This window comes from Ostrinia nubilalis, chromosome Z (genome assembly GCF_963855985.1).
Source record: "Ostrinia nubilalis chromosome Z, ilOstNubi1.1, whole genome shotgun sequence".
In the NCBI taxonomy this organism is placed as follows: Eukaryota; Metazoa; Arthropoda; class Insecta; order Lepidoptera; family Crambidae; genus Ostrinia; species Ostrinia nubilalis.
The window spans coordinates 927,396-955,025 of NC_087119.1; the positions used below are offsets into that span (position 1 = coordinate 927,396).

The 27,630-nt window shown below is 39.0% G+C and overlaps 1 protein-coding gene across 1 annotated transcript in view; it reads left to right on the top strand.

Moving 5' to 3' along the window:
* LOC135087000 (protein furry-like) overlaps nucleotides 1-27,630 on the top strand; it is a 70,667-nt gene that overhangs the window by 20,596 nt on the left and 22,441 nt on the right. Inside the window, exons 8-12 of the mRNA XM_063981856.1 lie at nucleotides 4,512-4,691; nucleotides 8,101-8,229; nucleotides 22,007-22,144; nucleotides 23,163-23,352; nucleotides 24,223-24,371. Coding sequence (XP_063837926.1) covers nucleotides 4,512-4,691; nucleotides 8,101-8,229; nucleotides 22,007-22,144; nucleotides 23,163-23,352; nucleotides 24,223-24,371 — 786 coding nt within the window. The remainder of the gene's footprint in view (nucleotides 1-4,511; nucleotides 4,692-8,100; nucleotides 8,230-22,006; nucleotides 22,145-23,162; nucleotides 23,353-24,222; nucleotides 24,372-27,630) is intronic.

A 27,630-nucleotide genomic window follows, 5' to 3' on the forward strand; every position in this document is an offset into this window, starting at 1 on the left:
ATAAAATAAAAACAGTAATAATGCTAAATAACAGGCGATACTAAAGAAATACATAATATACCCAGAAAATGCCAACAAATAATACAAAATTATACTTTTTGAAAAAAATCTGCTTAAAAATTCGTATTTTTTTGGTTATTTGATAAATTTCTCAAAAAAATGCTTTTATAACAAATGGTTTTTATTACTTTTTATTATTCTCTATCGTATTAATTTTGTAAAACCAAAAATTGCATGTCTCTATCCCTATCACAACATTTGCTATGATCGTTTGAACGAAGACCTGCCACCACATTATTCTCCGCTACAAGTAGAGACAATTTTAATTTTAACTAAAATGCTTATTTTACTTCGGAATCTCTTGTTAGGGTTCCGTACCTCAAAAGGAAAAAACGGAACCCTTATAGGATCACTTTGTTGTCCGTCCGTCCTTCTGTCAAGACCCTTTATCTCAAGAACGCGTGAACGTATCAAGCTGAAATTCACATGAAATACTCAGGTCTATTGTCCCTTTAAGCTGTGAAAATATCAAACTTCTAAGCCAAGCCAATCAAAAGATACAGCCGATTATGTCGATATTTTCAACAAATTTTCGACACTCGCAAAGGAATCAAAACCTACAGGATACTTCCCGTAAACTCAGAATCTTGAAATTTGGCATAAAGCATTGTCATATAATGCAAATATAGGAAAAATTGCGAAAATTACATTTTTTTAGTTATATAATATAATAAAAATATTTTAATAAAATGAAACTTACTACCTTATTTCTCACGAACGAATAAAGGTATCAAATTGAAATTTATACCAAATACCTAGATCTATTGTCCCTTTAAGAAGTAAAAAAATCAAACTTCTAAGTTAACGCGATCAAAAGATACAGCAGTTTATACCGACACCTTAGACGAATTTCCGTCACACGCTAGGGAATCAAAACCTACAAGGTACTTCCTGTGAACTCAGAATCTTGAAATTCGGCACGAAGCAACGTTATATAGTACAGATAAAGGAAAAATTGCGAAAATGATAAATTTGAAGTTATATAAAATTTAAAATATTATTTTTGCTTACATGACATAAAATATTTTTTTAATAATTATAAACTTACTACCTACCCTTTTTCACATGTTGAAATTCATATCAAACACTTCTTAAATCTAATTGCCTCTAAACTGTGAGAAATTCTAAATCAACGCAAAAATTCAAAACGCTGAGGTAGGTACCTACCTATAATGCAAATATAGGAAAAATAAATAAATAAAAAATAATCATACCGCATATTTTTTTTTTATAAAACTCCGGACTTTGACGTAATTTTGGTTTAAGTGAAATGAATGGTGTCCATTGGCATAGCTACAGGTTTTACCTTAGAATACTTGTTTTATATTTGTAGATAATTACCCTGCCTAAAAAAAAACCCTAGCTACGCCAAAGCTAGCGTTATTTGATAAGGATCAGATATAAACACAAAATAATCTTGCGTGCATACCAATGTTATTTATACCATTTTGCAAGGGGAAAGGGATTTGTGGTTAGCCCTGACTACTTAAGGACAGGAAAAAATCAAATGATACCGCGAGCTAACTACGAACAGCGCCATCTATTGACAACCGTGCGAACTACGTAGTGTCGTTGCTCGGTGATAGGTGTTGCTGATTGCAGCTCATTGTTACAATACTTTTTATTAAAATCGGATTTTATTCCGGAGGTTTTACAATTTCTTACTACTTTCGCAAATCATTACAAATGAAGAAAGGAATTTACGGTGTGGTACCCTCAATGTACAATTAGATTTCGAGCGATACCACTTTTGGGCATTCTCCTTTTAAGTAGTTACTTTCCCCATTGTAATGTTATGAATTTCATTTTGCAATAAAAATACCATAGTTATGACTCGATTGTCGTAATGAACGAACTTTGTAAACCTTGCAGGTTTGTACGGAACCCTCGGTGCGCGAGTCCGACTCGCACTTGGCCGGTTTTTTTTTATTTGAAATGTAACTTGTCTTTATCAAAATTACAAATCTAGAGCCACTTTCACTTTCGTTGTTAACGAAGCATTGAATGGCGCGCCCGGAGAGGCTTAGTTCAAACGATCATTGCAAACGTTGTGATAGGGCTATCCCTATCACAACGTTTGCAATGATCGTTTGAACTAAGCCGCATGTCTCTATAGACATGCGATTTTTGGTTTTACAAAAGTGATACGATAGAGAATAATAAAAAGTAATAAAAACCACCTGTTATAGGGGCATATTTTGGAGAAATTTATCAAATAACCAAATAAATTCGAATTTTTAAGCAGATTTTTTTCATAAAGTATCATTTTTAGGGTTCCGTACCTCAAAAGGAAAAAACGGAACCCTTATAGGATCACTTTGTTGTCCGTCCGTCCGTCTGTCAAGACCCTTTATCTCAAGAACGCGTGAACGTATCAAGCTGAAATTCACATGAAATACTCAGGTCTATTGTCCTGTGTCCCTTTAAGCTGTGAAAATATCAAACTTCTAAGCCAAGCCAATCAAAAGATACAGCCGATTATGTCGATATTTTCAACAAATTTTCGACACTCGCAAAGGAATCAAAACCTACAGGATACTTCCCGTAAACTCAGAATCTTGAAATTTGGCATAAAGCATTGTCATATAATGCAAATATAGGAAAAATTGCGAAAATTACATTTTTTTAGTTATATAATATAATAAAAATATTTTAATAAAATGAAACTTACTACCTTATTTCTCACGAACGAATAAAGGTATCAAATTGAAATTTATACCAAATACCTAGATCTATTGTCCCTTTAAGAAGTAAAAAAATCAAACTTCTAAGTTAACGCGATCAAAAGATACAGCAGTTTATACCGACACCTTAGACGAATTTCCGTCATACGCTAGGGAATCAAAACCTACAAGGTACTTCCTGTGAACTCAGAATCTTGAAATTCGGCACGAAGCAACGTTATATAGTACAGATAAAGGAAAAATTGCGAAAATGATAAATTTGAAGTTATATAAAATTTAAAATATTATTTTTGCTTACATGACATAAAATATTTTTTTAATAATTATAAACTTACTACCTACCCTTTTTCACATGAACGCGTAGAGATATTAAAGCTGAAATTCATATCAAACACTTCTTAAATCTAATTGCCTCTAAACTGTGAGAAATTCTAAATCAACGCAAAAATTCAAAACGCTGAGGTAGGTACCTACCTATAATAAAAATAAATAAATAAAAAATAATCATACCGCATATTTTGAAATTCGCCACTACTCGCAACGGAATCAAGTAAGTAATTTGATTTAATACGTCATAAATTGTAAACCGCTACGTTTGTACGGCGGAACTCTCGGTGTGCGAGCCCGACTCGCACTTGGCCGGTTTTTTTTATTATTTGTAGGCATTTTCTGGGTATTTTATGTATTTTTTTAGTATTGCCTGTTATTTAGCATTATTATTGCTTTAATTTTATCAGGATATACCTCTTAGTTTAAAAGTTATTACTTTTTATTTGCATGAAGTAAATAAAAAAATCTATAAAAAAAATTAAAAAAATCTCAAAAAATTTTTGACCTCTTTTTTGTCGATAAAAATAGGTCTAGTTTTACCTTAATTGATATGTACACTTTAACGTGACTCACACTGTATTTATCACAAATCATAAAGTGAAACACAAAAAACAGGTGAGCACAAAGTTAGATAAATGGTTCAAAAAATTGTAGGACGCGGTGCAAACGTTGTTTGGATGTAGACCACGGGCAGGCTGAGTGGTGATGCAGTAGTCAGTGGGCGAGGATCACAGGCAGATAAATGCTGATGCAGCAGGCAGTGAAGTCATGCATCGTTCCCGCGTGAATGATACGAGCTCTCGCACAATAAATGACACATGTTGTGTGTGCGCGTTGCGCGGTCATTCAAACGGGATCAAATGACGCGTAAAACAAACTTGCAGCTTGCGTGCAATACGTAGCACAGACGAGATCTGCCTGCGTGGTCTGTGGCATACAAATGCTACACAAAGCACAAGGGTGTGGTGCAAAAGTGTGCAACGGGTCAAACAGGTCCAGCTCATTTACAAATACATCGTGATAGCACAAATTCCGCGGGCATTGTAGATTACAGAATTAATTAACAAGTAACAAACGAAAACTTTATTTTACAATGAGGGTTTTCGCGAATGAAAAATCCGCCAGATGGCAATACGTAGACGCGAGGTCCAAATGCTGCGTGATTGGTTATTTTTGACATGACATTGACAGATATGTCAAAATCCACTAATCACGCAGCAGTCAGACCCCACATCCACGTACCGCCATCTAGCGGATCTTTCATTCGCGAAAACCCTCATTACTTCATGGCATGACGTTAATAGGACAGACACAACAATTTGTATCAATAAAGCACAAAATAATGACGTATCATTAAAGCAAAGAACAAAAAAACAAAGTTAAGCGATCCAGACTGACGATATTCGTAAATTGCTACATTTTTTGTATCGTTAACAGTTCACCGCAGAGAAGAGCAAGAAGTTAGAGAACCTCGGCACAGTGATGACGCTGTACTCGCGCCGCACCTTCAGCAAGGAGAGCTTCCAGTGGACCAAGTGCGTGGTCAAGTACCTGTGGGACACCTATTCGCACCTGTCTATGCAAATGCTCGCCTTCCTCGTCGAGGTGCTCGAAAAGGTACGTTAAAATAGGGATGATGACTGGGTAATGAAATCGAAATACTATTTAGCCCGTCAGACAGATAAATAAAAAAAAATTGGACACATATTTTTTAATTAGGCTTCTCGCCTAGTTCAGACTCCAGTTCTCTCACAATCTTTCCCTGTTCAATTAGTACATAGCAATTTGTGTTTCACTGTATTATTGGATTGTGAAAGAAAGAAATATATAACTTTAACCGGTGTACTTTGTATGGAACTTGACAGAATTTTGACGTTTGTCAAAGTTAAAGTAAGATGGTGCAACCCAGCCTAATACATTCTAATTATTTTATCTGTCTGACAGACAAATAATAATTGAAATTTTGTCATCTAGCCTATTACAGATGTATTGTTCATTTCATTACCTTATCTTCCTGGGAGACTATTATGTCCAACAAATTAATGTGCTCGTCGTAAAACCTTCGATCTTCAAAGCTCCTTGATGTTTCGTAATGCCATAGAGTGATTAATGACGACTGACCGTGATGTTGAATGATTGGTGACTGACCGTGATGTTATTGAACATTTGGTAACTGACCGTGGTGTTGTCGCGCGCCATTGATGACTGACTGTGGTGTTGTTGCGTGACTGATGACTGACCTGGTGTTTCTGCCTGACACCAGGTCAGTCACCGACTCTTACACCCGTATTCACAAACATTACTTTGAGGCCTCATAGTGCGCGTGGATGCACAGGGTCCCAAAAACCTATTCATAGACGATACTTCAGTGGTGACAAGCACTATGCGTCCCTTAGAATGAACGCAAAGCTAAGGTAGCCAGGGAGCTGTATTACGCAACGCATAGTGTCTATTTACGTCAAAATTTTTAGGTTATTCTCGTTTTTGAGGTTTGTTTGCTTTATTTATGGTTGTATTCGATTAATATTATCTTACAATGGATTACAATAGTGAAGAAGAATTTGATAATTATATCAATGAGCAAAGTAGAATAAGTACCAGAAAAGTGATACGGGTTTCCCAAAATAATAAATAAATAAATAATAATAATAATAAATCTTTGGACAATTTCACACAGCGCCAGCTAGCCCCAAAGTAAGCAACTTAATGCTTGTGTTATGGGTGCTAGCTTAACGGATATACTACTTATATACTTTTTTTTTTTTAAATACATAAATATTATACATAATCACACCCAGACCCGTCACAGAAATTAAAATTCATCATTTCAATTTCTGCCCGGCCGGGAATCGAACCCGGGACCTCTCGGCATAGTAGTCCGTTCTGAACCACTACACCAAACGGCCGACGCCAAAATCCCCTTGATTATTACAATTCAGACGAATTTAGTTTAGGTTTTCCAATGATGGGGTACTTTTCATATTTTTACCACTGATAAAAGAAGACCTAAGGAAATTAACTGCGAGGAGGCCTTCCAGTGCCACCTACATAATGTATCAGTTGCTAGTGGCAAATAAAACATACAATTTTTAATGAAGTTTTATTTTCATCAATCTTCAATGTCTAATTTAATTTTATGTAGTATTTGTAAATCATAAATCTTTTTTTCATGTTCTAACAAATTATTTTCTCTTTCTATCAATATTTTTTCTCTTTGTAGCCCCAACTCGTGCAAAGCCTGGTCTTGTTGTATATTATTCAATGTGGTGCGTTTGATTCTTGTTTCTGTCTTAATATTCATTCTTGCTACTACTAATCTTAATTTCTTGATACCTGAAAAGCAAATTATGAATTTAATTCCTTTGAGTAGGTATATTCTGCTTAGTTATTCCTCATAAATCTACGTACTATATATTTTAAAAACATTACTTACCTACTAGTGGGTGTTGAGAACGTTTGATTGATTCCTGAGAAAGTTCTTTAATTCTTTGGGTCTTTAAATTATTCCAGCAGCTTTTCAGTTGATGTGTGGAGCCTTTGTGAAACATAAAATATGGTTGAGAATTGTAAGCCACTGTTAGAGTTTCCCAGGCCTGCTTCGTCAACTCGATATTTTAGAGAGGATAATAATACATATGCTTGTCTTTAATAATAGGCCTTTCTCTTATTAAGCTACAATCAGCAGCTCTTTTTCGGAAGAAGAAAACGGCAGCTTTTTTATCTGAAAAATAATGATTGAAACATGATTTTCACTATTATTATTAATCGAAGTATTCATACTAACCTGATAGTTGTAGTTTTATCCATATTTAGGTATTTAATTCACAAATCCACAAAATAACGACACTTATAAACCGTTGCACCGTTTGAATGACAGGAATGTCATGTCAGTTAGCGGAGTGAAGTGCGTACGTAACATAAGCGAACCAATCACAGAAATCTATTCAACACTCTGATTTTGCATAGTCAAGGGTCGTTTAAGTATTGTTTATGAATTGAAAGGCTTGTCATATGGAACGCATTGAGAAATGTCTCATTTCGCATAGCGTTGCTGCTTTGCATAGGTAAGTATCGTTTGTGAATACGGGTGTTAGTGTTGTTGTTTCTTGACTGGCTAGTCCATGATGTTGTACGATTGGTGACTGACCGTGGCGTGGTATTATTGAAGCCACGATAGCAAATCGGTGAAGGGGTTGGACTGGCTGACTCGTAGTCCCCGCCGCTGCTCGACTATGGTGATGATACATGCTTGTATCACGATCTCACTCACTAGGGCTTGTTCTAAGTCCGCCTGGCTAGCTACCACCATCTTACCTAAGTCTGTCGCCATAACAACAATGTTAACAGCATTGTTGTGTTCCGGCAGTTAGAGGTAAGATAGCCAGTTCCTCCGTGGTTGAGGATTCCGGGTGAAGCTCGCTTCCACCTTCGTCCTGATCATCACTTACCATCAGGTGAGATACAGGCCAAGAGCTTCCTCTTTGACTTACTTGACTTATGGTCCTATGTCCCCTAGATGGGGCAGAGGGCGTCCACAACAGTCCTCCATCTCGTTCGGTCTTGAGCTTCTCGCTTGATCTCGCTCCAGGTCTTGCCGATCTTCTTCGCCTCGTCCGCTACAGTGCGCCGCCAAGTTTGCCTGGGTCGACCACGTTTGCGTTTTCCTTGGGGATTCCAATCCAGAGCCTGCTTAGGGATGTGATCGGGGTCCCTTCGGAGAGTGTGGCCAATCCAGTTCCACTTGCGGCGCTTGATCTGCTGGTCGATCGGAATTCCGTGGCAGCGTTCCAATAGCTCGACGTTGGAGATTTTCTCGGGCCAGTATATGCCGAGAATTCGGCGAAGGCAGCGGTTGATGAAGACCTGCAGCTGGTGCGACATAACCTTGGTGACCTTCCACGTTTCACACCCGAGCTTCCTCGTTGTGGATAAAAAAAAGTATATTGTGTAATAACAAATGAGTAATAATCTTAAAAAGAAATAAAAACAAAATGTTGGGTGGTGACTGAGCGCGTTGCTCCGGCAGGGCGCGGCCAACCTGCAGCTGCCGGTGCTGTCGGTGCTGCACTGCATGCTGTACTACGTGGAGCTGAGCGCGCCCGCGGCGCAGCCCGTCACCGCCGACCTGCTGCGCGCCGTCGTCAAGTTCCTCGACGTGAGTACACACTACACACTACACACCACTCCTCTACTTCTACAGGGTGTTAGGTAAATGGGTATATGAGCCAACACTAGCCCATGTTAACATGGTCATATAAATGGTATGGTGAAGTCAGAAAATTGATATCATCATTTTAATTATTTTAATTTTCATACAAATCGGATTTTATAAAATTTATTTTGTATGAAAATTAAAAAAATTAAAATGATGATATCAAATTTCTGACTTCACCATACCATTTATATGACCATGTTAACATGGGCTAGTGTCGGCTCATATACCCATATACCTAACACCCTGTATACAAGTTGATTTTGCAAACAGTTGCACATTTTTTATAAGCTTTTTCTATAGTTTTGTTTTTTTTTAATTACTTATTGTAAAGAATGCCGATCGGGCGAGCAAAACGAACGAAATACCTTGGTTTAAGGTAGCCTTTCGAACTAAGCGTCACAGACGCAGCGTCTTTAGCTTTGATCTTGTGCCACCAACGCCGCGTCACTAACTCGCTTCAAAAGACTACCTTTAAGACCAAAGCTAAAGACGCTGCGTCTATGACGCTTAGTTGGAAAGGCTACATTTAATTATATGTTTATTTTTGCATAAAATGCCCAGATGGCTATCAAAAACATAAAACTTCAAACTCATAAACGAAAGATATCAAAAAGAATAAAAAAAGTATAAAAATATAGACAATATAACAAAAAATGGTCCACCTATCGGTTCGCAACAAAAACGTTGTAACTTTTGAACTAAGAGATATTTCCTGATAAAATAAACAGTAAGTTCAGACGCTCATAGCAACGTTGTGATACAGATTAAACCAACCTACAAAAAATTATACCAACACTGTTCAAAAAGTCGACTTTAGCCAAGGTTCTCTACTCTTCCCGCTCACTCGCAATGGACTAACCGTACCTTTTTACAAAAAAGTTAACGCGTAAGTGAACACTGATTTATAGTTCCAATATACTGAACTTTCCTATCCATGACATTGACAGCGGGGCGCCACCGTCAATACCGGATCGCTGGTTCCGATTTTTGCCATGATGGAAACCATATAGTAGAACGATGGTAGCGCCCCCCTGTCATTGAGTTTGGTGGGACAGTTCAGCGTGGGTCATCTATAATATGGCATGTCAATTTAAATTAGTAATCGAGGTCAGTTTCACTTTTTGTAAATAAAATCATAATAACAACCACAATCTTGGTGAGCAATATGTCAGTGCAGGCAGGACGTCTAATGAGTGGGTGACACATAGAAGTCTCGAGTCAGAGTATGCAGTTGTTTGAATTTAATGAATGGATTTCTTTACGTCACTCATGAAAAATCTTGCCGCACGTGCCGAGGCTTTAGCCGGCGGCCAGCAACCCGTGCTTGGCCGTTGCTGGCCCCCGTTGCCCAGGGTACACCGGGCGGGCTGCTGCTACTTCTAGAGCCGGCTAGAAGGCTACTCCGAAACGCTGCTTACGTCGTTTTGGTCCTGTCACCGTCGCTCTCACTTTGCATGAGAGGGATGGCAGCATTCGAAACTTCAGGTGACGTTTCGGAGTAACCCCGCTGCTGCTTCCAAAGAGGAAATAGCAGCAACCCGCCGCACGTGGAGGTCTATAAATAATAACATAACAAACAATCAAAGCTATAAATAATAACATACGAAGTATAGACATAGATGAATACACAGATAGCAAATACATTCATGATATTTATAAACCATTGTTTCTGTCAGGGCTTAAAAATAATATTGTCCTGTGCCTTTTTGTTCAGCACCAGTCTTCTATGTTCAGTTCTCCAACGATGCGAGCAGTTGTATACAAATACTGTATTTTGCATACGTTCCTTTTTTGGATACCTACTCAAAATACAATATTCTGTATACAAAAATTGTGCGACGTCTTCATTTCCACCAAATTGTCATTCTGAAAAGTAAGGTCAAATATATTTTGGCACCTTAAAAAGGGTATAGAGCAACAAAGAACTAAGCGAGCGAGATGTCACTAGCAGCAATACTGTGTGATAAAAAGAAATGTGTGATGCGACATAACGGAACCGATTTTTTGTATTTGACAGTTCGTGAGCACTCATTGGCAGTTTTTTTCATATTTTTTGAATCGTGGATAAGAAATGTGCTCCAGAAACGTGGTGACTGGTTCAGTGACTGATTAATGTACAAAACAGTAAAACAATCGTCAAAACTGACACACCAATGACTTCCAGTGACGTCCTAAAATCGGTTTCGTTTGACAACTCGTGGTTGTTGCTCTATTCCGTGGAAGTATTAAGTACCAAACCGACGATCTAAACGTAAAACTTGAATTAATATCAGAAGTGATTGGGGTCAAATACCTGCACTGTTCTGCAAACAATAATTATATAAACTCAGTTTATAATAATACTTAGTAGAAACAAAAGTAACTCGAATCAAATTACAGATATAAAAAATATAAGGACTACTTATGTATACTTAATACTTATTGATTTAAATGGCTTACAATAACATTACGTAACATCTAGAAATATTGGAAATGAGTTAACAGTTGTTAAAAAAGTTACTTCGGTCTTGTATGTCCAGTTTGCTGCGATATTAGCAGCTGTAGGTACTAGAGGCATTGTGTTTGGAGTCCTCTATTATAAATAATTAACTCAAAATACTTACATGCATGTGTTCAACAATATCGATGTGACGTCTTCATCACTTCAATTTATAATACAGGCACACAAGTAAATCAATTATAAAAAAAAAACTTCTTACAAAAGTCATAAGTGTTTTTATAAAAAAAATATTATTATGATAAATAGCAGTCGAACAAATAAAAAGTCTCGTATCAAACAAACACCCAATTGAAATCAGTGTAGTTGTTTGCACAACATTCCTGTCAGGAACTAAACTATTCTTCTGTCTTCCGTGGTCTTCAGCTCCACCCTGGAGCGAGGAGATGCAACTCAGCGATTATAACCTCAGCCCAGAATCTGTATCGTAACTAAGATTCTGCACAATAAGATTACCTTGGGCTGTGTGCAATGGACATGATGTCACCCTATATACCTAGCTAACATAAAACGATCTTTCTATTGTGTATTCTATAAATTCAGTTCGCTAACTAAAAACTCGCATTTCTAATTTGAAATACCTACAATAGACTGTGTACGATATTAAAGAAGAAAGCAAATTCTACAGGGTGGAAACGATAAGTGATCTCACTCGATTATTTCTAAACCATACAAGATATCGAAAAACTGGTTCCTGATCCTGAAAGTACTTTACGAGCTCTTTCAAACGGCACCAATAACAGGTTACAGAATAAACTGTATCTATCCGAAAATTCAATGTTTCCGGCTTCCATACATTTGGTACAGCCTCATGATATTAAAAACTACAGAAGGTATCGTAAAACTGGTTACTGATCCTAAAAGTGCTTCACGAGCTCTATCCAACGGTATCAATATTAAGTTACAGAATAAACTGGATCTATCCAAAAATCCAATGTTTCCATCCCCCATACATTTAGTAGGTACTACCACTGTCATGGCACTCATCTCTTGATACTTGATACAACACTTTATAGCAAGTAAAGCCTAAAACTAATTTTTTCCTTGAATAATTTTAAATAAAAATGCAATTTACGAGTTTTTTTTAGGTACATTATTTAATTTTAAAAAATTACACTTAATATTGTGTGGTTGGCATACATTTAGTATGGAAGCTGGAAACATAGAATTTTCAGATACTTCCAGTTTATTCTGTAACCTGTTATTGGTACCGTTTGAAAGAGTTCGTAAAGCACTTTCAGGGTCAGTAACCAGTTTTTCGATATCTTGTATGGTTTAGAAATTATCGAGTGAGGTCACTTATCGTTTCCACCCTGTATATAGGTTTTTCCGATACAATCTGACCGAATAGATTACAGCCGAAAGACCGTTGCCTACCTGCTGAGACTTTAGCCGGCAGCTAGCAAGGCCCCGCTAGGGACGTTGCTAGCCCCCGTTGCCCAGGGTATACCAAGGCAGGATGCTACCGCATCCGCGCACGGAAGAAGTAACATCCCGAGCCGCGCGTGGAGGTATCCCAGCCTGATACCCCGCCAGCGCTTTGTGTTCTGGGATGCGCACCACAAAGTTGGCTGGCCATTAGATATATTCCTGTTTTTCAATAAGGAAGAAGACCTTGAACACGAATTCTATAAAAAACAACATTTTTCAAAGTAGCCCCCATAACCCATGAAATTCCTGAAGCTAGACTACGCTTTATGGTATACGTTAAAAAAAGACCAGACGATCACTTAATTAAAAAGTGCCTTTATATTGCTACAAAAAAAGGGGTAGCGGAGGATCTCAAAGCAACCGGGTGACGAATGTCCAAAAGGACATGATATACGTCGCAACATTTGACTCCAAGAACAACATGTAGGTTGTATAAGATAGAATTAATGACGGCGCATGATTGAGAAAGTTGACCCGGCATTACGAAAGAATGCAACCGAACGGCCTGCAAGGCTACGCATATGTTTTGGAAATATTGGAAATAACTGTAGAATCAGCCAATCTACAGTGAATTTTATTTCTTGTAGTAAACAGGAAAGGTGGTGCCGTTACCAGGATACAGTTACGGTCACGTTATAAAAAGACCAGACAATCACTCAATTAAAAAGTGCCTATGTATTGCTACCAAAAGAGGGGTAGACGAAGAACTCAAACCACCCGGATGATGAATGTCCAAAAGGACATGATAACGTCGGAATATTGGACTCCAAGAACAACACGTTTAAGATAGAATTAAATGACGGCGCATGATAGGGAAAGCCGACCCTGCATTACAAAAGAAAGTAAAGATGAACTACCTGCAAGGCTACGCATGTATTTTGGAAATATTGGAAATAACTGTAGAATCAGCCAATCTCCAGTGAATTTTATTTCTTGTAGTAAACAAGACAGGGGGTGCCGTGATAAGGATACAGTAACAAAAGATTGTTAATTAACAATCACATGAAGGCCAATTTAGCATTGAAACAATGGTATAACAGAATTGGAGACATTTATTATTGACCAAGTTAAGATTTCAAAAACAATTACTTTTCTATCTACCCGACTGCGCCATATTAAGGATTATGTTTTTTATTCCATTTATTTAGGACAACCAACAAGTACCCCCTACTACTACTAGTTTTGCGTAACGAACGCTGTATGTTCACGTTATAAAAAGACCAGACAATCACTCAATCAAAAAGTGCCTTTTCATTGCTAAAAAAGACGGGTAGTGGAGGATCTGAAACCACCCGGATGACGAATGTCCAAAAGGACACATGTTAAATGTTGCAATATTGGACTCCAAGAACAACCCTTTTAAGATAGAATTAAATGACGGCGCATGATTGGGAGAGCCAACCTGGCAGAACAGTCAAATGCTGTCGGACGGCCTGCAAGACTACTAAATATTGGAAATAACTGTAGAATCAGCCAATCTACAGTGAATTTTATTTCTTGTAAGGGTAAGGGTAAACAAGAAAGGTGGTGCTGTGACCAGGATACAATAACAAAAGATTGTTAATTAACAATCACATGAAGGCCTTATTTAGCATTGCAACAATGGTATAACAGAATTGGAGACATTTATTATTGACCATGTTAAGATTTGAAAAACAGCCACTTTTTATTTACCCGACTGCGCCACAATTAGGATTACGTTTTTTATTCCATTTATTTAGAACAACCAACAAGTACCCCTTACTACTAGTTTTGCGTGACGAACGCTGTATGGTCACGTTATAAAAAGACCAGACGATCACTCAATCAAGAAGTGCCTATGTATTGCTACAAAAAGTGGGGTAGAGGAAGAACTCAAATTACCCGGATGATGAATGTCCAAAAGGACATGATATACGTCGGAATATTGGACTTCAAGAACAACACGTTTAAGATTGAACAAAATGACGGCGCATGGTTGGGAAGGCCGACCTGGCATTACAAAAGAATGCAACCGAACGGCCTGCAAGGTTACACATATATTTTGGAAATATTGGAAATAACTGTAGAATCAGCCAATCTACAGTGCATTTTATTTCTTGTAGTAAACAAGAAAGGTGGTGCTGTGACCAGGATACAGTAACAAAAGATTGTTAATAAACAATCACATGAAGGCCTTATTTAGCATTGAAGCAACGGTGTGAGAATCAGACACATCCCTGCGCTTTATCATTGACCACGTGATAGAGCATATTTGAGTGCTTTAAAAACTTAAGTCTACCAGTCGACAACTGGAACTTATTTATTGATTATTTATTTGGTTAATACAAAATTGGACAACTTCACTAATAGGAAATGGGAAGAACGCCGAGGAGGGTATTGTCAAGTAAAATAACCTGCCACCCTTGAATTGGCGCATGGGAAAAATCAACGACTTGTTTCCTGGCACCGATGATGGTATTTCTCGAGTTGCGGACAATGGAATACCTACTTCACCAGCGGGGGAGGATGTTCGCGCATTTTGAACAAAGCTTTCTTGCCTTCACTGCGAGCGTGTTGTCATTTTATAGACATGGAACGTGAAAAAGTATCGACGCTCCAGCCGATCCCATTCCCACATCAATTAACAAATCTATTAAAAACAGAGAAGTGACTGTGTCTGCGGTAAAACCCTTGGATAGTTTTCTAGTAGCACAAATGTTCGAGTAACTAAACAAAACGTTAATTGTAGCTGCAATAACCAAAATAAAAAATACAGCAGCCAACTGCCATAAATGCTTCACCTTTTGATGATAACATTAGTTACGAAGGTTAAAGCTCACACTCTTTTACTTATATTTTGGGAATATTGGAAATGAACTGCAGAATCAGCAGAATTTTTTGATTTCTTGTAGTAAACAAGAAAAGTGGTGCCGTGACCAGGATACAATAACTTCAAAATTGTAACGTCTCAAGAATACAACGGATGGGGCACCTAAACTTCTACAGTTTAAAGAAGATGACATCCAACTCTGAAGATGTAGTTCTCTCAGCAAAACCAGAGAAGGTGACATGTTTAACTCGCAAAGAAGGTAAACAGACACGACTACCTTTTAAACATGAGGGCTCCAAAGCTACAAAGGTTCTTGAGCTGGTCCACTCTGATATTTGCGGACCTATGGAAACACAATCACTTGGTGGTGCCAAATACGTCATCACATTCCTTGATGACTATTCGAAGAAAATCTTCGTTTACTTTCTCCGAAACAAGTCTGATGCCATTGAAAAGTTCAAAGAGTTCAAGAATGAAGTTGAGAACCAGTTAGATGCTCGTATAAAAACTCTTCGCACAGACAACGGCCTGGAATATGTAAATGGAAATTTCTCAGAGTTTCTGAAAAGTGCTGGCATCGCTTATAAAGAATGTCTAAGTCGTACTAAAGTAAGGTGTACGGATGCAGTATGGTTAAGTTCAACATAGCGAGTGTTATTTAATGCCAAAAGCGCAAAATCTTATGCGTAGTACGTATATATCGATGATATTTTGTATGTAAATAATTCAAAACAAAACTCTTTTTTTCTCTTAACTCCAGGGATAGATTTCAGTGCGCTCCGGTTTACAAATTATTATTGGCCTGAGGAACAAAATGCACTATAGTTTCATTCTGGGCAGCACTTGGTCCAACTTCCATACATGGATTGGCACTGTCCTTTATAGCCTTTTACATGCGGCTCACGCTTGACCGTATTTTTATTTTTTATTTTGTCTATGACAGCTCTGTCACCTTTCTACTCTCTGATCTACGATCCGTACATGTAATTGTTTGGTGTTAATAAATTCACATTTATTTCCTCGATAAAGACTTTAATTTATCAAAATTACTCAGAAATTGACCATTAATTCCAACGTCGGACAAAAATGGCAGTCAAAACCTTCTTTTTCATTAAAATAACACAGTAATTGACCATTAATACCAGCGTCGAACAAAGATAGAAGGCAAAACCTCCTTTTTAAAAAATTACTTAGAAATTGACTATGAATTCAAACGTCGATAAGATATATACACCATACAAGAATGCGTGGTAAATTCAGAGAACTACTCCTGAATCTCGTAATGCAGGGAAAAGTTGAGGGTACCAGACCACGTGGTAGATCACCAATGAGATGGACGGACCAGGTCAAGACCGCAACTAAGTGTTCGGTTAGCGAAAGTGCCCGGAAAGATGTAGTCCGCGAGGAAAGACGCCGTATTACGAGGAACATCACTCTGAATCGTGATTCACAATGATAACCACGACCACTCTGACAAGAGTGTACCAACTGAGAAAAAGAAGAACTCCTGAATCAGTAATGTACCTACTACTGCTATTCTTTTTTATTTGTCGGCAGACAGTGGTGACTGAGTTTGTTGCGGCGCTTCTTCTAAGCACTTGAAAAAATAATATTGGTCTCGAAGCGCTGGTAGGGTAAAAAGATTATGAGACATGTAGAGGCTCCTTAAGATCAAAATATTTGACGATTTGTAAAAAGTGTTTAAAAATTCTAAATAAAGAAATTTAGACTTTGTCGAACAGAAATGAAAGGCAAACCCTTCTTTTTCATTAAAATATCTCAGAAATTGACCATTAATTCCAACCTCAAACAAATATGGAAGGTAAAACCTCCTTTTAAAAAAAGACTTAGAATTTACCATGAATTCAAACGTCGATCAGATATAATACACCATACAAGAATGCGTGATAAATTCATTGAACTGCTCCTGAATCATAATGCATCAACTACTGCTACTTTTATTTATTTACTAGCAGCCGCCCGCGACTTCGTAGGTGTGGATCCTGTTTTACCCCCTTAGGGGTGGAGTTTCGGTAAATCCTTTCTTAGCGGATGCCTACGTCTACATCTACCTGCGTGACAAATTCCAGCCCGATCCGTCCAATGGTTTGGGCTGTACGTTGATAGATCACTATGTCAGTCAGTCAGTCAGTCACCTTTGAGCTATATATATTTAGATTGGCAGCCAGTGGTGACTGAGTTTGTTGCGGCACTTCTTCTCAGCACTTGCCAAAATAATGTTGATCCCGAAGCTCTGGTAGGGTAAAAAGTTTATGAGACATGTAGAGGCTCCTTAAGAGCAAAATATTTGACGATTTGGAAGTACTTACTGTTTAAATAATATTCTATACAAATAAGAAAATTTTAACTTTGTTGAATAAAAATGAAAAGCAAAACCTTTCTTTTCATTAAAATGCCACAGAAATTGACCATTAATTCCAACGTCGAACAAATATGGAAGGCAATACCATCTTTTTCATTAAAATACCATAGAAATTGACCATTTATTCCAACGTCGAACAAATATTGAAGGCAAAACCTTCTTTTTCATTAAAATGCCACAGAAATTGACCATTAATTCCAACGTCGAACAAATATGGAAGGCAATACCATCTTTTTCATTAAAATACCATAGAAATTGACCATTTATTCCAACGTCGAACAAATATTGAAGGCAAAACCTTCTTTTTCATTAAAATGCCACAGAAATTGACCATTAATTCCAACGTAGAACAAAAATGAAACGCAAAACCTTATTTTTCATTTAAATAACATTAGAATTGACCGCTTGTTCCAGCGTCGAACAAATATGGAAGGCAATACCATCTTTTTCATTAAAATACCATAGAAATTGACCATTTATTCCAACGTCGAACAAATATTGAAGGCAAAACCTTCTTTTTCATTAAAATAACTTATAAATTGACCATTAATTCCAACGTCGATAAGATATCAACACCATACAAGAATGCGTGGTAAATTCAGAGAACTACTCCTGAATCTGTGATGTACCTACTACTGCTATTCTTTTTTATTTGTCGGCAGACAGTGGTGACTGCGTTTGTTGCGGCGCTTCTTCTCAGCACTTGAAAAAATAATATTGGTCTCGAAGCGCTGGTAGGGTAAAAAGATTATGAGACATGTAGAGGCTCCTTAAGAGCAAAATATTTGACGATTTGTAAAAACTGTTTAAAAATTCTAAATAAAGAAATTTAGACTGTGTAGAACAGAAATGAAAGGAAAAATGTTCTTTTCCATTAAAACTCTCAGAAATTGACCATTAATTCCAACGTCCCACAAAATGGAAGTCAAAACCTTCTTTTTGATTAAAATGATATAATAATTTCCACGAAGACCGATTCAACGCCGCTCGCATCCAGGCACCTCCCGTGACCTTGTGTGAAATCTGGATTTGTCCAGCAGTGGACGTCTTTCTGCTGAAACGAACGATATAATAATTGACCATTTGTTTCAACGTCAAACAAATATGGAAGGCAAATCCTTTTTAATTAAAATGACACAGAAATTGACCATCAATTCCAACGTCGATAAGATATAAAACACCATACAAGAATGCGTGGTAAATTCAGAGAACTGCTCCTGAATCTGTGATGTACCTACTACTGCTATTCCTTTTTATTTGTCGGCAGACAGTGGTGACTGAGTTCGTTGCGGCGCTTCTTCTCAGCACTTGCCAAAATAATATTGGTCTCGAAGCGCTGGTAGGGTAAAAAGATTATCAGACACGTAGAGGCTCCTTAAGAGCAAAATATTTGACGATTTGTAAAAACTGTTTAAAAATTCTATACAAATAAAGAAATTTAGACTTTGTCGAACAGAAATGAAAGGCAAAACCTTCTTTTCCATTAAAACTCTCAGAAATTGACCATTAATTCCAACGTCCCACAAAATGGAAGTCAAAACCTTCTTTTTGATTAAAATGATATAATTATTTCCACGAAGACCGATTCAACGCCACTCGCATCCAGGCACCTCCCGTGACCTTGTGTGAAATTTTCGGGGTGGGGGGGGGGATTTGTCCAGCAGTGGACGTCTTTCGGCTGAAACGAACGATATAATAATTGACCATTTTGTTTCAACGTCAAACAAATATGGAAGGCAAATCCTTTTTAATTAAAATGACACAGAAATTGACCATCAATTCCAACGTCGATAAGATATATACACTATACAAGAATGCGTGGTAAATTCAGAGAACTACTCCTGAATCAGTAATGTACCTACTACTACTGCTATTCTTTTTAATTTGTCGGCAGACAGTGGTGACTGAGTTTGTTGCGGCGCTTCTTCTCAGCACTTGAAAAAATAATATTGGTCTCGAAGCGCTGGTAGGGTAAAAAGATTATGAGACATGTAGAGGCTCCTTAAGAGCAAAATATTTGACGATTTGTAAAAACTGTTTAAAAATTCTAAATAAAGAAATTTAGACTTTGTAGAACAGAAATGAAAGGAAAAACCTTCTTTTTCATTAAAATATCTCAGAAATTGACCATTAATTCCAACGTCAAACAAATATGAAAGGCAAAACCTCCTTTTTAAAAAAAGCACCACCATACAAGAATGCGTGATAAATTCATTGAACTGCTCCTGAATCATAATGCATCAACTACTGCTACTTTTATTTATTTACTAGCAGCCGCCCGCGACTTCGTAGGTGTGGATCCCGTTTTACCCCCTTAGGGGTGGAGTTTCGTTAAATCCTTTCTTAGCGATGCCTACGTCATAACATCTACCTGCGTGACCAATTCCAGCCCGATCCGTCCAATGGTTTGGGCTGTACGTTGATAGATCACTATGTCAGTCAGTCAGTCAGTCCTTTGAGCTATATATATTTAGATTGGCAGCCAGTAGTGACTGAGTTTGTTGCGGCACTTCTTCTCAGCACTTGCCAAAATAATGTTGATCCCGAAGCTCTGGTAGGGTAAAAAGTTTATGAGACATGTAGAGGCTCCTTAAGAGCAACATATTTGACGATTTGGAAGTACTTACTGTTTAAATAATATTCTATACAAATAAGGAAATTTTAACTTTGTTGAACAAAAATGAAAGGCAAAACCTTATATTTCATTAAAATAACAGAAATTGACCATTAATTCCAAAGTCGAACAAAAATGAAACGCAAAACCTTATTTTTCATTTAAATAACATTAGAATTGACCGCTTGTTCCAGCGTCGAACAAATATGGAAGGCAATACCATCTTTTTCATTAAAATACCATAGAAATTGACCATTTATTTCAACGTCGAACAAATATTGAAGGCAAACCCTTCTTTTTCATTAAAATAACTTAGAAATTGACCATTAATTTCAACGCAGAACAAATATGGAAGGCAAAACCTTCTTTTTCAATAAAATAACAGAAATTGACCATTAATTCCAACGTCGATAAGATATCAACACCATACAAGAATGCGTGATAAATTCATTGAACTGCTCCTGAATCATTAATGCATCTACTACTGCTATTTTTATTTATTTATCGACAGACAGTGGTGACTGAGTTTGTTGCGGCGCTTCTTCTCAGCACTTGCCAAAATAATGTTACTTTAAAAGCACTGGTAGGGTAAAAAGATTATGAGACATGTAGAGGCTCCTTAAGAGCAAAATATTTTGACGATTTGAAAGTACTGTCTAATCTATTTAAATAAAACTCAAAGGTGACTGACTGACATAGTGATCTATCAACGCACAGCCCAAACCACTGGACGGATCGAGCTGAAATTTGGCATGCAGGTAGATGTTATGACGTAGGCATCCGCTAAGAAAGGATTTTACGAAACTTCACCCCTAAGGTGGTAAAACGGGATCCACACATACGAAGTCGCGGGCGGCCGCTAGTAATCTATACAAATAAAGAAATTTTGACTTTGTCCAACAAAAATTAAAGGCAAAACCTTCTTTTTCATTAAAATGACACAATATTTGACCATTAATTCCAACGTAAAACAAAAATGAAAGGTAAAACCTTCATTTTCATTAAAATATCATAGAAATTGATCATTAATTCCAACGTCAACCAAAAATTAAAGTCAAACCCTTCTCTTTCATTAAAATAACTGAAAATAGATCATTAATTCCAACGATGAACCAAAATTAAAGTCAACAAACAATGTGCCGAGGCTTTAGCCGGCGGCCAGCAACGCCTGTCTGGCCGTTGCTGGCCGCCGTTGCCCAGGGTACACCGGACGGGCTGCTGCAGCCAACAAGGAGCAGCAGCCCGCCACACGGGGAGGTCCCTCGGCCTGGTACCCCACTACCGCCGGGCTTAACGACAGCACATCGAGCTACATTGCGGCATCTTATGCATCTTATGCAGTTGTAATAAAAGTGAATTTGCAATAAAAACAATGTGTAGTTTGATATACTGTCGACTGTGCATTAGGGAGCATTCAAGTATTACGTAACGCAATTTTTGAATATTTTAGACTCCCCCTCCCCCCCTTGTAACGCACCGTAACGTTTTTCTGTACCCCCCTCCCCCTCTCTAAACGTTACGTAACACTCAAGTGACCATTTGTACAGTTATGTTATAGTTTTTGTCCTTGGTATAGTTTTAATTGCTTTTGCGGTAATCATACTAAATAAAACAAGAGATTTTAATCCGCAACCCCTGCGAATTTTGTTTATTTTTCTATAAATTTTTGGCTTTTCACACACACAATTGTTTTTCTCCGTCATTCTTATCCTATTTTAGCTTTTTTTTACTAATAAACTCTTAACCCTTCATTTGGCAGTGATGCTTTTAAGCAACAACCACTTTGAATATTTCTACAGCACCAAATAATAAGTTTTGTACAAATCATTCGATTTTGTTACGAAGTTTAGTTCAGCAAAACACTAGTATCTCTGACTCTGATTTATCAATCCATAAAATATCTCAATAAATGTAATAATAACAGAAGGTACTCAACATATACATATAATAATGTAAATATACCTAAGGTCCTGTATAATAATTGCGATGGTTGGCCAACAGTCGTGCGCGCAGGACGGCTGCACCTACAAGGAGGCCATGAAGATCCTGAAGCTGGTGGTGACGCGCTGCTCCACGCTCGTCGTGCCGCCCTTCGCGCACACGCACGCTGCCGCCGCGCACCTCGACTCGCACAAGAAGGTACTGTACAAATCCCACCACCACCCATGGTTCTTCCTGCCCCACGGCGTACGAACCGAATCTCGGGAGAGCGCGCGGGTACTTGCTCTGGGCTCTTTCCCCGGGCGCTTTGCTTGACTCCCTACAAATTTCTCTTATCCTTGTCCCTTCTCATTGTCAATTCTCCCCCTTCTGGGGCTTGACACCACAAATACGGTACTTCGCGTCGGGCTGCTATCGTTGATAAATGTCATCACTTCTTCTCGTAACTTCGCCTGATTGTGTGCCAGGAGTGCGCGAACAAGGAGCAGCAGCCCGCCTGGGGTCCTGGTGATAAACAGGTCCTTGCTCGGCTCTCCGTATCGCATCCAGCATCTTCTGTCGAGTCGTCATATAGGTTACATTCCCAAAGTGCGTGGTCGCGGCTCTCTTCGACTTCCTCGCCGCATGGGCATAGTGCAGACTCGCACAGCGTACTGTACAATGCACAGTGCACACTAGCGGGCTAAGGGTAGCAGGTACACATAGTGCCATCCACGAAGACGCGCCCTACCACCTTTGGGTCGAGAGAACCGTGGTGCTGTGGGAGTTTGATCCGAGCGTCAGTCGAGAAATTAACGACCGTGTGCATAATGTTCAAACATTAGCGGGAGCAAGCATACATAAACGATTAAGACGAATAGTGGGGCACTATCTGTAATATCAGCGCAAAAAAAGTTTAAAATCTGTTAGTGCTAAAAACTGCCTCATGATAAAAAGTTAAGAGTGTGTGTCTTGCTTACTTTACACTTGTCGTATTTCCATTTACTTATTGACTCTTAGGAGGGAGAAAATTTAGATACATCAATTTCACGTGAATGCGGAGTAGGAGAATGAGGGTGAAGGAATATCGATCTAATTACATCATTAATACAATAATAAGTCAAAACGAGCAAATAAAAGTTGACTGAAAACTAATTAGGATGACTATTACAATGAAGTATCTTACAGAAAAGATTTGTCATATAAAAGCTATGAAATCTGTGTGTTCTGCCGACAGGAGCTGCCGGGGCGCACGATGGAGTTCACGTTCGACCTGTCGCAGACGCCGGTGATCGGCCGCAAGTACCTGCCCAAGGCCGGCAGCCAGCCCGCCACCGGGCCCAGCTCGCTGTCCAGCGCCGCCACCGCCACGCCCGACAAAGGTACTAACTCGCCGCCAGCTGCAGGCGTCAGACTGACCGACCCCGGTCGGACGGCTGGAGCGCCGCAAGTGCCTGCCTCAGGCCGGCAGCCAGCCCGCCACCGGGCCCAGCTCGCTGTCCAGCGCCGCCACCGCCACGCCCGACAAAGGTACTAACTCGCCGCCAGCTGCAGGCGTCAGACTGACCGACCCCGGTCGGACGGCTGGAGCGCCGCAAGTGCCTGCCTCAGGCCGGCAGCCAGCCCGCCACCGGGCCCAGCTCGCTGTCCAGCGCCGCCACCGCCACGCCCGACAAAGGTACTGACTCGCCGCCAGCTGCAGGCGTCTGACTGACCGACCCCGGTCGGACGGCTGGAGCGCCGCAAGTGCCTGCCTCAGGTCAGCCCGCCATTTTTAGTTGGCCGATAGTTGTGCCCGATTTTAATTTGTATGAAGAATCGGCGAAATCGAATCGGCGTAGTGTGCGCACTCCTATACATGCCCATACTGATCAACTGCCCGACTAAACTATCGGCCGACGAAAAATCAACGGTGTGCGCATACTCTTAGATGGCCCAAAGGTCTATAACTGTATGTAAATGGCAATGCCAGATTTTGTATGGAAGGTGGCGTCTTTTTTTTTCGCGCGGCCATCGACTAATGTTGCAATTTCTTACAAAACTTGCGCGCAAAAAGCAAATCTAGTATGAAAATTATCAAACTTCTAACGCTCGTAACTCAGTTCAGACTGAGTTTAGAGGTATACATGCCATAGTAAGTTTGGTTTATTACACTATTTACACTATTTTGTAATCAAAAAACAAGGTTTGGTCGATGGCCGCGCGAAGAAAAAAAGACGCCAATTTCCGGCATTGTCTTTTAATAAGTTCAAGCAATAAAAAGTGTAAAGTCTAGCTCGCCCTGGTTGCTCCTACAGGCTCGTCAGCATCGGCGTCGGGCTCGACGTCGACGGTGGTGTGCGCCGAGGCCGCGCCGGCCGCCAGCGCGGCGTCCCCGCGGCGCTCGCTGTCGCTGTCGCCCGCCGACGCGCTCGCGGCCGGCTGGAAGCGGCCCTGGATGTCGCAGGTCAGTAGAGATGGGTTATACTAGGTAAATTTGATACTAGGTGCACCTATTCCAAGTATTTATTAATACTTGATCCAAATACCTATTCCACCTAGTACGTAGTAATTTACCATACTTGACGCGACTAGTGCGGACTAATCCACGTATTATGACTTTAAAATACAATTTTCTTTGAAAAGATACAACCGTAGTATTAATAATGCAATTTGAAATTGAATAATAATGTTTTTGCTGGCTGTTGATTTATTGATATCCTCCCTTCATACTTCAACAGGCTATTCCTATCTCACACCTGCCTGCGCTCAAATTTGTTTGTCAGACAGAGACGGAGTGAATCTCTACGTTCGCACATAAGCTTAGCGAAAAATACGCGGTGCGCGTAATACACGACTACGGATTATGCAATAATAACCTCTATTACTTTGATGGTAGGGTCGGAAATCGTGTAATTTAAAAAATACTAGGTGGACGACTACGGATTATGCAATAATAACCTCTATTACTTTGATGGTAGGGTCGGAAATCGTGTAATTTAAAAAATACTAGGTGGATCAAGTATTTTAAAAATTGGAATAGGTGCCACTTAGTACTGTAAAATACCTAGTGTGTGGATCTGTTCTAGTAAATACGTCTCATCTCTACAGGTCAGTCGCTCACAGGCCGCTTGACTTACTTCACTTATGGCAGGCCTGGCTCACTCCGCGCGGTACATCCGATAATTACCTACAGCGAAGCGCCCCGCCGGCGGGTATTATATCAGTCGAGTGTCACGCGCGCGCCCGTCAGGACGCTGGCGTGCGTTGTAGTACCTAATTCTATGATCGAAGTATTATTTAAAAATGGACATAAAGAGAAAGAAATATTGTGCGGCGTTCGGGTGTTTAAATTCGAAAAGAAATCTACCGGATTTATCTCTTTTTTCGCTTCCCAAAGATGCTGAAAGGTATGTTGGCCATGTAGGTAATCAATAATTCTTAGGATAGTATAGGAACCTAACCTACCATGACTACTGCTCAGAATGCGTTCGTTCGTTTCAGCCAAATGACGTCCACTGCTGGACAAAGGCCTTTCCCAAGGTTTTCCATAATGAATGCGTACTTACCTACATACGTACCTCATTATATAAGTAGATTAATTATTTTTTCACTAGACAGCAACCCTAACAAGAGACAAAACTTGTAGGTGAATAAAATTGTAGGTACGTAGTGCTGTGCGAGCTGAATTCCACTTTATCGCGTCGTAGCAAGACTCGCACTTATTTAAATCGTCTTGCGGAGTAATCCTTCTGTACCTGTACTATTACTTATTCTGTGCTTAAGGTCCTATGTCCCCTAGATGGGGCCGAGGGCGTCCACAACAGTCCTCCATCGCGTTCGATCTTGAGCTATGTGTTTGATCTCGTTCCAAGTCTTGCCGATCTTCTTCGCCTCGTCTGCCACAGTGCGCCGCCTGGGGGTTCCAATCCACAGCCTGCGATGTGATCGGGATCCCTTCGGAGAGTGTGGCCAATCCAGTTCCACTTGCGGCGCTTGATCTGCTGGTCGATCGGAATTTCGTGGCAGCGTTCCAATAGCTCGACGTTGGAGATTTTCTCAGGCCAGTATATGCCGAGAATTCGGCGAAGGCAGCGGTTGACGAAGACCTGCAGCTGGTGCGAGATGACCTTGGTGACCTTCCACGTTTCACACCCATAGAGCAGCACGGATTTAACGTTGGACCCGAAAATTTTGATCTTGACCCTTCGGGTCAGTTTCCGTGACTGCCATACGGGGCGAAGTTGTGCGAAGGTGGCTCTAGCCTTGGCAGTGCGCTCACAGGGCGCACGGGGCACAAAAGAAAACAAAAGAAAGGGAGACGATAGGGTAAACGCAGGGAGGCGGAAAAAGAAGGGGATAAAAAGTAAACGAAAATAAAGGAGAGTAGATAACAAAAGGATGTGAGGAAAGAAAAGAAAATCAGTTCTCGCTAAGATATAAAACATAAAAATATTTCACTTTGCCTGTGTGTTCCATTTTACGCTTCTAACGTCTTCGAATTTTGTATCTTCGATCTTCTTTGATGTGATTTCAATTATTTCGGAGTAAAAATAATGGTTTGTTTTAAGTAGTTTAAAACTATATGCATTATTTTCACAACGAACTATTCGAAGTCTTGGACTTGTTCATAATCTTCAATCTTCTTTGGTGTGACTTAAGAGAGTAAATTAAATTTATGTTTTTATGTTTTATAAAAGTCATATAATATAATTCACCTACCTAAAAACTATCGAAAATGTCTAAATCTAAAAAGAAATAATAAATAAATTAAGAAAACAAAGAGATTTAGGATGGTCTATTAGCTGAATGGGCTCTCCAAAATTAAACCGACCCCAAAAAAGTGCACAGAAAGTAGAAAAATAATCTTGGCAGCGTCTGTCTATCTATTCCCGTCCACGTCCTCTCTCCAGGTCTTCAAAAATTTCTTCTTTAATTTTCTTTATAGTGATTTTAACGAATTCATGGAAGATAACCCATATCGGAATTGGTTTTAAAACAAAACTGATATGGATAACTTCCAAAGAAACCATCAAAGATAGCAAAGCCTTTAAATTTTCTGTTAAAAAAAGGACAAAACTTATGTAAAATGGGAAGATAAATTAAAACACAACAATTCTGTTACGCCATCGTAATGCAACAAAAGACAAAAGTAAAAAATAAAATAATTAGACAAAACCATAAACAACTAAAAAGGAGGTTTGTCTACATCTTCCGCATGAGACAATTAAGTTTAAACAATTATAAATGAAAAAAAAATCTATTGCATGTATAAAAAGTAAAAATAAAAACATACAATATAAAACCGAATAATGCTAAAAAACTACCGAATTAATGAAACTCACAAATACACATTTACAAACAAAAATAAATATCTACTAGAAAGTGCAAATGATCCGTGTCTCCTATTCTGCTTTCAGTTCTTCCACCTTCGTTATCTTTTCAGTTCAGTAGCTCATTAGAGGAGGTAGGTTGCTTCGTTCCTTTCAGCGGTAGGTTGCTTAATAAATCGAAAACGAAACGAACTAAATCCTGCTAATACGCTATCGAAATACCTGCCGCAAAACGAAGGCGAGTTCTGTACGTTCAATCTGGTGAGCTCAGATTTTAACGATCACAATAGATATAGTGAAATCTGAAGTACATATTTCATCAATCAGATTTCACAATATCCAAAGTAACCAGTGTAGGTCTGTGAAGACGGCGAAGTCTGAATTCTCTGATGG